We start from the raw sequence: 16,242 nt of genomic DNA, 5'->3' as shown, positions 1-16,242 counted from the left end.
TAGTATCATTGGCTCATATGACCAGCATTGTTGGCTAGCGTTTTACGGTCCGACGACAACACTTTGTGCTATGAGACCGGGTGTGGTTTCTGAAACCGATAAGGACCGTCGTCTTCTCTTCTTCTCTCATTGATCGATTAATCTAATTCCCAAGTTCGACGTCGGGCGATGAATTCCAAGACAAATGTGTGACGGGATATTTTTTACTAAGTAGTGTTGCTTCCAAACTCCAGTCTGTTCTTTTTTTTTCTTTTTAAAAGTCTGTCTTCATTTCCCTGAAGGCGAAAAAAAAAATCTCATCTTCTGCTCCCAAAACTCCCGCTAGTAAAGTTCCATTATTCTCTTTTTGTTTATCTCCTTAGCTTCATTTGTCTTCTTGCCCCCCCCCACCCCACCCACCCACCCTGTCAACATACATAACCTCGACGTGAAGCTGAGCCCGCCGCCACTTCCATCTCCTCAGCAGTGGAACTTAAAGATGATCAAGACGATCCTCTTGTACTCCTTGCGGAAGTTGTGGTTGAGGACGCCGTAGACGACGGCGTTGAGGCAACTGTTGAAGTACGCCATGAAGTAGCTGGCGGTGAACAGCCACTCGGGGATGGCCCGGCTCAGCCGCGAGTCCAGCGCCACCGCCAGGCCGATCAGGTTGAGCGGCGCCCAGCAGACGGCGAAGAGCACGAACACCACGAACATGGTGAGGAAGTTGCGCAGGTCGTGCGGCTTGATCTTGGGCCGCGAGTCCGGCTTGACCCTCCGCCTCACCTGGATGACCAGGATCCAGATGCGGAGGTAGCAGTAGGTGACGATGGCGATGGGCAGGATGAAGTGCACCACCACCACCGTGATGGTGTAGAGGGAGCTGACCGACTGGGCGAAGGTGCAGGAGTAGACTCGCGGGTCGTACTGCAGGGACTCCACGAACCAGTTGGGCACGATGGCGAGGATGGTGAGCGCCCACACCAACACCACGTAGCACACGGTGTTGCCGCTGGAGAAGAGCTTGTCGTATTTGAGGCTGTGGCAGATGTAGCAGTAGCGGTTGATGGCGATGCCGGTGATGTTGAAGATGGAGCCGATGACACTGAGGCCCATGAGGAAGCCGCTGATCTGACAGTGCATGTAGCCGGCGATCCAGCCGTCGTGGAAGATGGCGGTCAGGACCAGCGGGTAGGGGTAGATGGCCACCACCAGGTCGGCGAAGGCCAGGCTCACCACGAAGGCATTTCCTGCGGGGCAAGAAACGGCAGGCGCGTTATCAGAGGGTGGGAACAAGTGCAAATATTTTCAATGACAGACAAAAGCAAGATGAACTCTTTAGCTTTAGCATTAGCGTGCGCAAAGCCCCGTTAATTTGTCTTTGGCAGTCTGAAAGCGGGCCTTTCTGTGTGCAGTCTCCATATTTTTATGCCTCTGGTGATGTTTGAACGAGATGGTGAATGGTTGCACGTCTCTATATGTGGCCCTCTGATTGGTCCAGGCTCCCTCATACAGCCCTGAATGCAGGGCAGGGGGTTATACATAATGAATGAACGAATGAATAAAAAGTCTTTAAGCTTTACGATCAGACGTGACCGCTGTTCCAAAGCGCAGTAAAACAGACGAAAAAAAAAAGACTCCCGAGACACCGAAATGCCAACAGCTGGGGATTCTTTATGGACGGTGGTTTTCATTAGGAACTATTTCTCTACTGACCAACACCTTTGCCCAGCAGGGCGCTGGAGCTACCGGGGCGAAACTTCCTTGAAAAAGGCGTTTTTAGAGTTTCCAAGGCCGACGTCCGTCAGTCAGAATGGCCGAAAATGAAAAGGAAAGGAGTGTTTTTCTTGGATAAGTGGTAGATAATCGATGAATGAATGAATGTTTTTGGCTCTGAGTTTTTAATGCCTATCCAAACCTTCTGTTTAATTCATGCTTTCATTCACTCCAGCGGTCACAGGGTCAGGAGGCGGGGCTTAACCTGGATGGGTCACATGTCACAAGACATCTTACCATTCACCCTCTCATTCACACCAACAGACAATTTAGAGTGGTGGCCGCCACCGCAGAATAGCAAACCCCCCTCCAAAAACAAAACAAAAAAAAGAAACATGATTTTTTATCTGAATGGTTTGTGATTTAGATTTAGACATTTGCTCTGCAGCTGCCGTAATGGACGCACCCCCACCCCATGCCACCTAAACGCATCCACTTCCACACCTGGTAGGAGGAGGAGGTAAAAGCAGCATTAATAACCCCCTCATTCACCTTGCGCCATTCGGTATTTATCGCTCCCTGCGCGCCATTTAAATTTCTATCAAGTCGTTAGCATTCTGAGGGCGAGCCGTGTTGCGTCGCAGGGGGCCAGTTAGCAAAGAGCATCGCTTTACGGCTGAGAGGTGTGGTCTTCGAGGGTTGGATCTGGGCCGGGGGCGGGGGGTGGTTAACTAACGGCTAATGTGCGCCTCATTATTTTCTGTCAATCGGCAGAAAGAACCCGACGCCTATGCGGGGGTTCGGGCGCGACACGTGTCGGCTGGTGGGGTGTTAGCCGCGACAAACAATCATTATCTGAAGCGCTTTATTCTGCAGGCGGATTAACAGCAGGGCTGCACCTGTCACAGATAACCTTTCACTCATTCATCCATACATCATGGAGGGACTAAGAACCATTTCCCCTCTCATTCAAGCGTCACATAGAGACGCAAGTCAAATGCACATTCAACCATTCACTCTTTCATTCACAAGTCATACAGAGACACACAACAATTCACCCTCTCATTCACACATCTAGAATGCATGAATGCATTCTAGATGTGTGAATGAGAGGGTGAATTGCTAATTTGCTACGCAAACACTACACCCTTGTGGCTGGGGAGGTATGTTCATTCATCCACCATCATTCATCCTTTCATCCACATGTCATCGAGACATCCATCCATCCATCCATCCATCCATTCATTCATTCATTACTTTGGTTCTCTTCAGGTTCTCCAAGAACAATCAGCAGGTTTATTGAAATTGTCCGACGGCGTGAATGGCAGGGTGAATTTCTGTGACAGTGGACATGTGATTGACAGGTGACCCATCCCAGTTAAGCTCCGCCTTTTCTCAAGTGTTAGCTAGGACGCCCGAGGAGTATGCAGTGGGGTTTGGGGTGAAGGGTGGGGGTCCATCTACTTTGGTCAACCAGGAACCCTAAATCTCCTTTTTTTTGAGGGCGAAGAACACAAAGAGGATGATGGCAACCTATTCTTTATCACGCCATAAATCCGGGGATACACTGGCCAATAAAAAAATTTAAAAAAATAGCAAGCCCCGTTGGTGTTTTATGGGATGTTGTGTTATAGCATCAGGTTGAGGGTGATTTAAAAACCAACCCCGCAATAAAACCCCTCGGAATACGGAGAAACGCCGATTGTTTGGCCTGTCGGAGTGTGGATATTTTTGAAAGAAAAAAAAAAAAAAACTACTTTGTTTCTCATTAAAATCGGGAAAACCTAGTTGGATATTTGAGTGTTTCTTGCCACTTTCTTCCTGACGGTTTTTTTATCTTTTTATTTAATGGAGCCAGGAACCCGCCGTGAGTTTTGCGCCGCCAAACAAAGACGTCTGTTTTTTTTTTTTTCAGTGAAGCGGCCTTTTTCTTTCCATCATTTCAGAAAGACAGAGTTTTGGGATTTTTTTTTTTTTTTTTATTGCCATATTTGCCTTTCTTTTTCTCCCTCCTATGACTTGTCTGCAAAGAGGCGGGGCTGGCTTGACATTTCAAAATGCTGAATAAGGAGAAAAAAAAGAAAAGAAAAAAAAAGCGATCTCAGCTGCTCAACCCACCGTCCGCCTAGTGGCTGGATCTGGTATTACACCCGGTTTGACTAGGTTTGTCGGACACAGGGTGCGTTAGCTTAGCACACGGCGAGCACATGGTCTGTTTGCAAGACATACAAAAGAATGAGCGCAAGTCCCGTTCGAACGGGAGAAACAGCCGGTTGCGCAGCCCTCGCTGTCTCCATGGCAACTTGCAGGAAGCTGCTGGAGAGCGAATCCAGCCAACTGCGTCTCGCTAAACAAATATTTGCTCAGGTGTCGACAAAACGTCTGCGACGTCCCCCTGCTGCTCGCTCAGCTAAACGGCTAGCGATGCTAACTGACAGGCGTCTTATCAGGCAGCAGCGTTGCATTCAACAACCAGTTTCAAACATTCTCCTGCATTTGAATAATTCGTTATTTTTAACATTTTTCCATCTATATTTTTCAACCTTAGCCTTTTTATCCTTTATCTTTGCATTTTTCCTTTTCTTAATCACATTAACATGTTTAACGTGTATTAATTCATGTATCTGTTTGAATTGGTTTTAAACATAGCGAGACGCACCTCACGCAAAACAGCGGCCATAAAAGTGAGATTTATTATCATTATTATTGATTTTCTGACATAATTAATGGGGTTTGCGTCTTGATGTTTAATTACCCAGGTGCACTTTGTTTGCCACTGATGAATGAGACGATCTGGACGGTGTTTTCGGAGGCCAGAGTGGTGGCCGAGTGGCGTCGAACCGCTATCATTCAGTGGGCAAATTGAATGAGCTCCCCGAAGATGAATTACTGCTAATAAGTTCATCCAGAGAAATAATGAATAAATTAGCAAAGATGTCTTCCGATGCGATGTGATCTTTGCCTCTTGAACGCACCGTGGAACCTCCGCGTCTTTGTCTCTGCCGTGTTAACATGCTAATTTATGCCGCGAATGTCTCCAAAACCTAATCAGATAATCTGTTTCCACGGGGTTGGGGGTGGGGTGAACTTTTCCAGGTTCTATGCATTGTCGGTGTGTGTGTGCGCACGCGCGCGTGTGTGTGTGTGTGTGTGTGAGTATTGCCAAAACGTGCAAGTGGAAGCTGGAGCAAAATGAAGGGGCAGCTTCAGTGGGGAAAACACTGCTGATGGATCATTTATTGATGATCCATCATCAATGAATCTATTTATTGATCAATCGACAGATTGATCAATGTAAAAATCAGACCCCAAGGAGAAACCGACCAACTTCCATCCCAAAACCACAGTGGGCTAAGTTATTAATGGGTGGATAGGTCAGTAATCCATCATCTAGCAATTACCTCAAAGTGATCAATCGATCACCTCAAAATCATCAAAGTCCTCACAATGATCCATCGACCAACTTAAAAGGATCCCCTCAAATCGCCAGTCGTTCATCTTCAATTGTCAATAATTGATCATAAAGTTAAAAGTCAAACATCCATCATCTAAAAATCAACAATGGCCTTTAAAATGATCAATCCAGCACCTCAGAATCATTTATCAATAAGCCCAAAATCATCAATCTATCACCTACAATTGTCAATAATCGATCATAAAATTAAAAGTCAATCATCATCATCTAAAAATCAGCAATCACCTCAAAATGATCAATCGAGCGCCTCAAAATCATTTATCAATCACCCCAAAATCATCAATCGATCACCTAAAATTGTCAATAATCATAATTGTCATTGATCATAAAGTTAAAAGTCAATCATCCATCATCTAAAAAAGGACATGTGGATGGGTTCATGTCTCTGAATGATGTAAAAGAGGGTGAATTATTGTACATTGTGTGAATGGGAGGGTGGATGATAATCTCAAACCCTCCAACTGGTGCTGGATAATTGGTATAGACAATGAATGAATGAATGAATGAATGAATGAATGAATGAATGAATGAATTGATAGAGCGCTCCTCCCTCCATCCGGCGTCCCTGAACTTGGATTAATAATTAACCCTGGGAAAGCTAATTAGCACTTATTTGTGGAGGAGGCAATTATGTCATTGTCCACACACAGAACATAAACATCGCCTATACCTCAGATAGGTTTTGATCGTGTTCCCCAATATTTAACTTCCACGCTGTGAAGTTAAATATCAAAAAAAAATGTATATATATATATATATATATATATATATTTCCTTAAATTTATATATATATACATATATATATTTATAATATATATATACATATATTTTTTCCTTAAATTTATTTACATATATATATATATATATATATATATTTAACCCTCATATTATGTTAAGGGTCAATTTGACCCATTTCACCCATTGACCCAATGGGTCAAATTGACCCTTAACATAATATGAGGGATATATATATATATATATATGTATATGATGTGTGAATGAGAGGGAGTACCAAGCAAACAATCATTCATCCTCTAATTCATATGTTGTTTCGAGACATACAATCTTTCACCCTCTAATTCAACCGTTTGTACAATTTAGAGCAGGGTGTCAAACTCATTTTTGTCCGGCCACATACGGCCTGATTTGATGTCAAGGGGGCCGGACCGGTAAAATAATTACCTAGAAGTAACACTAAGTCCAAAGTTTTCCTTTGTTTTAGTGTAAAGGAGGTAAACAGGTAAATTCTCAAAGTCTTTATATGTAATGGACTGTTCCAAAAAAAAAAAAATACATGACGAATTAATATTAAAATGGATATTAAAGAAGAATTGATGAAATGACACCCTAAAAATATTGTTGAGTTAAAAGAGAAAATCTTGTCACTGTGGGAAAATTAGAAAATTGATTGGTATCATGTATAAGAGGAGGTAGAATGTTTACAAGGCTATTCTGGTTATTGAATCAATAATTTAAATTGTGGCTGTTTTTTTTTTCTATCGTTTTTGTGGTTTTTATAGACGTAAGAGAAGAAAGATCGTTTTAACTATGTAACTATGTCAGAGGTTTTTTAATCAAAAATTCATTTCACATTCAAATTTTGAAGCAAAAAATACATAACAAAGTTACATTTTTTCCTTGCCCGTTTGTTTTATATGAAACTGTGTAAAAAAAAACCCAGATGCATGTGAGAAAAAACGCGTAGGCTGCACTAACACAAAAATTTGATTTCAGGAAGGGGGCCACAAAATATTGTTGGCCGCTAGTCCGAGACCCCTAATTTAGAGTCTCGGGTGAACCTCCTGCATGTTTGTAGCCTGTGAGAGGAACCTGGAGAACCCGTAAGAACCCCACGCAGAACTGGGGGGGAACATGGAGGCTAACCGGGGACGTTCTCACCGCGAGGGTCAATCGGTAGCCGCACCCAATCGCGATTCCCCGATTCTCTATATGTGACGGGTTCAACTCCGCGCCTCAGTCTTGGGGAATTCATGATGGAAAACGCCGACTCTGGAGCAGGTCTGCGGTTTAAGGGAAATGACATGGAATAAATCGCAGCTCTTCGGCGGCGGAATCGTCTGGAATGAGGCGGCGGCGGCGGCGGGTCGGGCAGGTGCTTGGGCTCATCGCAGCGGGAAGAGGAAAAAGAAAAAAAAAACAGAAGGGAAGCTGTGACTTACAGTCGCGTCCCGCGGCCGAACACATGTCTTGTTAGGCTTCGCTCCAGCTGCCGCCACTGTGAGGTGTGCGTGTGTGTGTGTGTGTGTGTGTGTGTGTGTGTGTGGTTGCAGGTGTTGTGATGACCCCCTGACCTTCCCATCCACCGTGCAGCTGGACTCCGGGATCGGACCCAGGCGTGAGGCTCAGGACGTTCCCTCTTGTTTTGCCGGCGTTAGCGATGCGGCGCCGGGTCATTGGCGCCCGTCAGGTCACATGACCTGAGATGATGGCCGTGAGCAACCATAGAGGTGCGCCCGTACCCCGACATTCAGTAAGTTCACTACTTCCCTGCTCGGGGGATCGCAGCTGGCTCTGTCTATCAACAGGGAGATAACCAACCGTTAGCCCTCCACCACGAAAAATCTAGCGTACCTGCTAACAAGCTAGCATCCCAACAACCAATCAGCTGCCTCGCTCTGCGGAGACACGTTGCCAGAAAAGTGGACTCACTGCCGTGGATTTAGAACCTCCTGTTGGCTCATCCATTATGGAAGAGCCGAGCTGGGCGAGGTCCTAATCCCAGATAATCAGAGCCATGGGGTGAGTGTGTGTATGTGTGTGTGTGTGTGTGTGTGTGCGCACGAGTTAAATTAAATATCCTCTTCCCCTCTTTGTCGCTCAACAAGCGCCTGAAGTTTTCCTTAAATTTATTTAATTTACTTTTTAAAATGTCCCATTTACATCTGCGAGGCTGCAGGGAGCGTTAAAAAAAAAAAAGTGACCAATCAGAACAAAGGAACACGCACAGCAGCAGCCAATGAGGCTACAGTGTAGGATGTGAAAAATGTAAACAAATATGGAGTTGTAGGTTCTATTATACGGTTGCTTTATGTATATATCTTTCATGTTACTTTAATTTTTTTAATAAAAACAATTAATTCAACTTTTCTCATGTGATGGAATGTATATTTTGGTTTTTAATATTAGCTTTATTTGATTGTATTAATAAAAAATAAAAATAATAGACAGATCTAGAATCTAGTAAAAAAATAAAGTAAAAAAATAAAATTCCCTGGCTCAGAAAAGACGAAAAAGAAAGGTATTTATCATTTCAAACAAAATCCAAATGCCAGCGTTTTTTTTTTTTTTGTCGGTGGCCTGATTCGTCCGGAGCTTTGCAGAGGAACGGGAATATGTTGCCGTTCCTGGAGGTGCTCGGCTGGACACAAAGGTCAAGGAAGGAGCCCCGGCCTCGTTCAGCGGGAAATCCCCACGGTGGGGGTGATGTCAGGAGAGGAACCCAAACACACACACACACACACACACACACACACACTGCTGGTTCCAGTTGGCAGCCGGGGTTCTGGTGCCACCATCTGCTCGCCGCCACACTGACACTTTGATACGGAACCCAGCCGTAAAAGCCGAAAAGACACGTATTTAATTTTTCATTTTACTGAGGATTAAAGAGAGACAGACATTTGCTTTATCGAGGCAATAAAGGAACAAATGGTCCCAGTCGTTCGTTCATCAATCATCCATTCAATCATCAATCCGTTCATCTATTCGTCAATGACTGTTTTATGTGATTTATTCAAAATAATGAAACCTGTTTGCTAGGAAGACAGGATCAGTTCCTTATTTAAGGGAAATCAATCAATCAATCAATCAATCAATCAATCAATCAATCAATCAATCAATCAATCAATCAATCAATCAATCAATCCAATCAATCAATCAATCAATCAATCAATCAATCAATCAATCAATCCAATCATCCATCAGTCATCCTTCTGTCCATTCACCAGCCAATCAATCAAATCATCCATCCACACACACCCATCCAATCAATCAATCCATCAATCAAATCATTCCATCCACTCATCCATCCAGCAATCACTCATAGATCAATCTGTGATAAATCTCAATAATCAATCATCTAAAAATCAGCAATAAATCACAAAAATTGATTGTAATTGATTTATCAGGCACCCAGAAATCACCAGTCACTTAAAAAAGCCATCCAGTCATCAGCTAAAAATCATCAATCAATCAACTTAAAATCATTTGTCTAAAAATCAACGTGATCAAGTTCATTCCCACATTAAAAAACTGTTAAATTCATCAACCGACTGAAAATCATCAATCAATCAAACAATCAATCACATAAAATTGTTCAATAAATGTTGATAATTCTGAAAATCCAGAAGTAACAACAATTTCCTTCTGGATAAAGAAAGTTGTTCTTATTTGTAATCATCCAAAAAAATTGATGAACGAATTGCCAAAAAATTACCAATCGATTACCTAAAAATGATTGATTAATTGGTTAAAAGTTGTCAATAATCACCTCAAACTCGGGCTTAAGGGACAAGTTAAGAGAAAAGTTCAATTACGATCACAAAAACATTGTGACTACACCTGATCGATCACGTGGGGGCTCCCGACAACCGATCACTTTTACATTCACTTTCATTTTCCGGGAAGGGAAAAGGTTTCAAATTGAATAAGTCGCACCGCCGATGCTTTCCTCTTTGCATGAAATACGCCGGGGACTCTTGGACAAACAGCGCTCCGTGCCTCGTGGCCACATCGTCCTCAGATGTAATCCACAGGCGCCCCCTGCAGGAGGGGAGGCTGCACTGCGGGCCGCCGGCCTAGAGCCCGGAGGTCATCGTGCGGTCGTCAACGATTGGGCGAATGGAGCGGGCGTCGCATTTCAGTTAATCGACGACTCAGAAACTGTGTTCGGAACTTCGACTGATAGAGTACCGATCTGCTACGTTCTCGTCTATGCGCCATATCAGCGGTCTAGTGGAGGGGGCGGGGCTAAGCCCGTCATGTGATCACAACGCCATTCTCACACAAACATGCTCACATGAATGTTACCACCTGAACTGTTCCATTATGGACGTTCCTGCTTCATCGTTCCCAAATAAACGTTTCCACTTCAATGTTCCAACCCGATTCTTCCAACCTGAACATTCCCACATGAGCATTCTCACACGGACGTTCCTGCCAGGACATTCCCAGCTCAACTTGAACATTTCCATCCCGTCCATTTCCGAATCCATTAGCGTTTCTTTGACGGTCGGCTTGATTTACCGTTTGACCGTGACGGGTTTCCCTGTTTTCTGCCCCCTCGCCGCACATCTCCCGCTCATATCATCCGGGAGGGGATTGATTTTCTGGCCGTGGGGGTCGATTGCTCTGCGGCGTGTTTGGTTTCCGGAGCATTAGAAAAAAAAAAAAAAGAAACGGATCGATATTCATATATTGGCATGTGAGTGACCACGGAAGCCCCCCCACACCCGGCCCCCCCAAAAGTGCTTTTAATGGGATATTTACTGCAAATAGGGGAAGGAGGGGCTGTCACAGATGACAATTAGATGGCTGGATTGATCCCGTATGTCGGACCCGTCCAAAGTTAGACCATTAGAACAGGAGGGAACCAATCAATCAATCAATCGACCTGGGGAATGTCGGTTTCTTGCACCCCGCTCACTTTTCCTCTTGTCTAGTTTGGTTCCCCGGCGGGAACCCCGAGGAGGTCCAGAAACCCCCCCCTCCACCACACACACACACACACACACACACACACACACCACCTACTCTTTCCGAGGATAAACTACGAGTCCTGAGAAGGGTCCCTAAAAAGAAGCTTGGTGGGTTGTGTCTAAAAATAAACTACAAATGAACAACCAAACAAACTACAAAAATGGTGGAAGAAAGCCCACAACATATATTAGATATTTTTATGATAGTTTATTTTTTGCCTCAAGTGCAGGGACACGCATATTCCCCTCCTCCACACATACACATACACATGCAGAAACTTTGTCTTCAGTTATTTCAAAAGTGGTTATTACTGTTGTAGCAAGTCAGGAATGTTTGGGTTTATGTTGACGCTTGTTTTTTTTGTGACTTTGGGGATGCTTGGAATTATGTGGGTGTGGTTTGGAGTGCCAGGAATTCTGTTTTTTTTTTTTTTTTTTTTTTACCTGAAATTGAGCGGGAACAGTAAGTTGTATTGCAGCAACAGCTATCGCTTATTAATCGTTTTACCTACAACCAGGTGTTTTTCCTAACTAAAACGCTACACTATGTTTTAATTATGGTATTATTTTATTTTATTTTTGTTTTATTTATTTACACTCATGCAGGTTCCACATTGCAACACCGTCTGTGATGTACGGCTACCGTCAAAAAAACAAGACTCTGTAAAGCGGAAGTGGACTCGGAGCGCGGGAAATAATCTGCGCGGGAAAAAAAAAAAAGGGAAGAAAAAAGAAATGCAACATTGTAACTCGGGGAACCGGCGGGTGTGCCGTTAAAAGTTGATAAAATGAAATAAAATAATAAAAATAAAAATAAATAAAAATAAAAAGTTTTAGGACCGCACCGTACCGGAAGCCTACCTGTTTTCCTGAGTTTCCGGTTCCTGAAGACGGACACGATGACCAGCAGGTTGCCGATGACGTCCACCACGATGGTGGCGATGAGGACGCCGGCCAGCAGGGTCACCGCCCACGGGAAGGAGGGCGACGGACCGGCGCCCGGTCCCGGTCCCGGTCCCGGTCCCGGACCCGGCGCGCCCGCCTCCGTGCCCGGCGCCAGGGTCCCGTCCGGCACGGCGGCGGGCGGCTCACGGTTCCCCACGGGCATCAGCTGCGGGAGCGGCCGCGGGTCGGCGAGGGGCGGCGGCGGCGGCGCGTGCTGATGGATCACCATGGCGCGCTCGAGCGCGCGCGCGAGCCTTAGGCGCACCGGCGAGCCGCGCGCATTCCCGCACCCGTTCGTGTGTGTGTGTGTGTGTTTTTCGCCGTTACGGTTCCCCGGAACCGGACATGTGCAGTGAGTCGTTCGCTCGTGCCGCTCCTCCTCCGGTGCGGTGTGATGCGGGAGGGGGGGGGGGGGGGGGGGGGGGGGGGTTGCACGCGCGCGCAACTTGGAGCCGGAAAGGGTGTCCGCGTGCCACCGGGAGCGAGAGGCGCTGCGTGAAAGAGCAGTGCGTGGCTGCGCGCTTTCACGCCGGCGTCCCTTTTATGAACCGGCGGGTGACGCGCGGGACGTTCATTCAAAAAAAAGAAAAAAAAGGATGAGGAGTGGCGGGGGGGGGGGGACGCGCACACACACACACACACACACACACACACACACACGCACACACGCCTCCCCGGCTCACAGTATCCACTTGTGATTGCCTTCCCGCCCTCTCTCTCTCCTCCCCTCCACCCCTCCTTCCCTCATCCCTCCTTCCCTCCTTCCTTCTTCCCTTCCTCCTTTCCTCCTTCCTCCTCTCCTCCCTCTCATGACTTAGACCTAAACAATGAATTAATCAGTAATAACAATTCCTTCCCTCCTCTTTCTCCTTTCCTGTCCTCACGTTTCTTCTCCCCTTCTCTCTCTCCCATCTATCTTTCCTGCCTCCTCTCTTCCTTTCCTCCGTCTCTCTTTCTCTCCTCCTCCCCTCGTCCATCCATCCATCCATCCAGAGATGATCACTAACTGAACTCATCTTGACTTCCTTTCCTTCTCCTTCTCGTCCTCAGATTTCAACACAGTCAACAAATATAATCCAAATTCAGAAAAATCAAATATCAGCACCACTGATCAATCGGCACTATTGATCGATCAGGTTTCTTTTTGTTTTTATTGATTTTTGGGTCAATAATCTGACAGGTTTGAGTGTCTGCAGCTTCTCTCAGCTTCGTCACCTTCACGCTCCTGTTGCAAACACCAGGGGGCCACACACACACACACACACACACACACACACACATACACTAATGCCATTTATTCTTAAATATGAATAGAATATTGAATATCAATTGTAAATTTTTATATGTCACAAATACATTTGTGTTGGTGACATTTTGCAGGAATTGTCACGCCAAATTAAGTAATTTATTCTGATTTATTTTTTTTCTACTATGGTATGATTTATTTTAAAATTTCCAGGAGGTTCCTCGTTGGGTTCCGGGTTATTGATTCCAAAATGTTAAAAAAAAAAAATCTTGCATCTTGGAGTACTTCCCTGCTCTTTTCCTATTTTTCTCCAATTATTGAGAATTTATTGATCGTTCTCGCCATCTTATCGATTTTTATTGACGACACTTCCCGTTGATTTACTGGAGATTCATTTTGAGGATGGGAGCCAATCAGGGGTCACTCTGGGTCAGGGGGCGGGGTTTAACCTGGGCAGAACCAGCTGTTAATCATCCAACCATTCACCCAGTTATTCTTCAGTGAACCCTCTGACTTGGATGATGGAGAACCTGGAAGGAACCCAGGCAGAAGAAATGGATGGAACTCAAGCAGGAGAACATGGAGGGGGGGCTGGAGAGAGAACCCCGGGTTTGTGAGGTTATTTGTGGTCGTCGGAGTGGAACTCCCCGCCTTCTCCAACATCATAAACTCTATTTGCATAAGAAGGGGCTGATTTTACAGTGTGCGTGTGTGTGTCTGTGTGTGTGTGTGTGTGTGTGTCCCAATAGACGGGATTGTTATAATCTCGCAGATGTTTGGCAATCCTCGCCTCTTCAAGTTCATTTTTGTTTTTTTTCTTCGCGACCAGAGTTTACAAAATCCCAGCTGCCACAGAGAAGAAGAAGGAGATGAAGAAGAGGAGGAGGAGGAGGAGGAACAACGTCGTAGGTTCAGACTTTCAGATTTGAAAACCCTCTCGACTTCCACAGTCCTTCAACTTCTTTGACATGAGACATACAAACATAGGTATGGAGGAAACATTAGACCTGGAACGTATCCATGGTTGTTTTGATAAAGATTTTTTTAGTCCTGGAAAATCATGATGATTTTATGAGATTTTTTCTTTTTTTTTTCCAAAGTTTTAGGTATTATTATTATTATTATCATTGTTGTTATTATCATTATTTTTATTATTATATTTATGGACGTATATGAAGTTAGCTGGTGTGAGAGAGGAGGATACAAAGAATAGGGGTTGGATGGAAAAGGTTGATTCATTGTGGCGGGCCCTGAAGGGAAACGCCGAAAGAAGAAGATGATGATGATTATTATTTATTTTATTTCATTTTATCTTATTTTATTTTATTTGTATATTTATCTATTTATTTTATTTTTATATACACTTTTAAAAAATAAGTCAGTCGTTTTTTATTTTCTAAAGTGTTTGTTCAGTGTTTGCTCACCACTGAGGGCAGTTCCAGGAGCCTGGCTTGGTTGTGAAGGTCCAGAACCGTGTACTGGCAAGGAAAAACTGGGTCCACTGATTGTCTCGCTCATGAGGGTCTTCTAAGCAGCACTTTGTCTGGTCCCTTACCCAGGACTTGTATGCCTTGGGTGACCCTTTTTGGGGCATAAAGCCCCCGACAACATAGCCCCCAGGATCACTGGGACGTGCAAACCCTTCCACTATGGTAGGGTGGCAGCTCACGGAGGGGGCTTGATATTCATTTAATTTTAGTTTGTTTTTTTTTTGTATTTGCGTTTTTTTGACATTCCAGATAGTGAGCTTTGCCTATTTAAAGAAATTTCTTGTCGATTCTTTGCTCTGACGTTTGATTTCGGCAGGTGAATGTCGCTCAGATGCTAAATCAACAGACATGGTGCAGACACCAACCTCTTCAGCTGTGAGAGTGGTGGGTCGGGGAGTGGAAAAGGTGGGTGGAGTCTAACTTCTGGAGTTCACCTTGCAAAACCCCAACGATCTTTGACCTCCAAGAGAAACCAAGAAATGAACAAGAATCACTAACTTTCTCTTTTTTGCTGCGTCCTCAAATGCTAACGGCTTCGGTCTGGATGTGTGGAACCACTCCAGAACCAGGAACAGGAACCAGGCCAGAACCGGGAATAGGAGGCGAGTGTCTGGACTCGCTGTCTGGAAGGAAAAAAAACAAGATGGCATCCGGGGACTTTGAATATTTCACTTCAAACGGCGAGTCTTTAGATTCCCGTCCAATCCCCCACCACCACCACCTCCCTGTCCTCATCCCCCATGCACTTTGTGGGTGCAGAAAACATCAGCAATTGCATTGGGCAGGGGGAGGGGGGGTATTGAGGACATACCCGTCTGATTGGCGGGGGGAGGGCAAAGTTTCGGAAATTGACGAAAAAATTATATATACGTATATGATTGTTTCCATAGTGGACAGTATCTCAGCCTGTTATGCCGAAGACAAGAGTTCAATTGTTTTGGGGTCGGCGTGGAGCAGGAGGACGAGACAGTGACCAGTTGGCACCTTCAGAAGCAGGACTAGATCATGACACTAGATCAAGGAAGAAGAAGTGCTTGGTTGCTGTGTGCACCTATATCTTGAAGTTATTCTGGGCAAACTTTACAATGAATCTGAAACCATTCAACTTCATGAAGACACTCATGGACATTGAAGACTTGAAGAGAAACATGTTCCTGGACAAAACTGACCCTGACGTGATTTGAACACGCAACCTTCTGATCTGGAGTCTGACGCGCTACCGTTGCGCCACAGAGTCCATGGCTTGAAATGTCTCTTGATGATGTGAGAATAATGTACATTGGGGTTACTGAGGAGGAGGAGCCTCTTGGATGGAACATCAACTCATGTTCCCTTGAGCTATCAGAAAGCTATGCTACCTTAAAGAAGAAGAACCTTGCCAGATAAAACACTTAACCAGTGACCCTGACGTGATTTGAACACGCAACCTTCTAATCTGTAGTCAGACGCCCTACAGTCACTTTCAAGCGCAAGTTCTTTGAACTTTAATTTCTTATTTTGGTCAACAGTGACCCGTTGCCACCCTCAGAAACAGGACTAGATCACGACAATGGATCAGGGAACCGTTTTTTTTGTTGACACAAAAAGTAATAGTTCTACCTGCAGGTTTGAGACGACTCGTGAAACAAGATGGATGGTTGTTGGGCTGATGGTCGTGTTCTTTTTGTGCAGAAG

General features: G+C 44.8%; 1 protein-coding gene and 1 non-coding gene across 2 annotated transcripts; both read right to left on the bottom strand.

Annotated features, from left to right (window-relative positions):
- Positions 1–459: 459 nt before the first annotated feature.
- Positions 460–12,061, bottom strand: mtnr1al (melatonin receptor type 1A like). Its single transcript, XM_086178598.1, has 2 exons — positions 11,749–12,061; positions 460–1,229 (listed from the first exon to the last, which is right to left on the bottom strand). The coding sequence occupies exons 1-2, from the start codon at positions 12,059–12,061 to the stop codon at positions 460–462; spliced, it is 1,083 nt and encodes a 360-aa protein (XP_086034724.1).
- A 3,672-nt stretch (positions 12,062–15,733) lies between these two features.
- trnaw-cca (transfer RNA tryptophan (anticodon CCA)) lies at positions 15,734–15,805 on the bottom strand. Its single transcript has one exon. It is a non-coding gene; the product is annotated as a tRNA-Trp (tRNA).
- Positions 15,806–16,242: the final 437 nt, after the last annotated feature.

Source organism: Fistularia commersonii, chromosome 31 (assembly GCF_037954325.1).
Source record: "Fistularia commersonii isolate RoL2024-O1a breed Wild chromosome 31, RoL_Fcom_v1.0, whole genome shotgun sequence".
NCBI lineage: Eukaryota > Metazoa > Chordata > Actinopteri > Syngnathiformes > Fistulariidae > Fistularia > Fistularia commersonii.
Note: the sequence above shows the minus strand (reverse complement) of the source record. Positions and strands in the feature narration are given on the sequence as shown.

What these genes read in the sequence shown, in the direction of transcription:
- mtnr1al (XM_086178598.1), bottom strand. Translation starts at nt 12,061, where the DNA reads ATGGTGATCCATCAGCACGCGCCGCCGCCGCCGCCCCTCGCCGACCCG. An exon ending in CCGGAAACTCAGGAAAACAG is followed by an intron (nt 1,230 to 11,748) that starts GTAGGCTTCCGG and finishes CTTGCCCCGCAG; the next exon opens with GAAATGCCTTCGTGGTGAGC.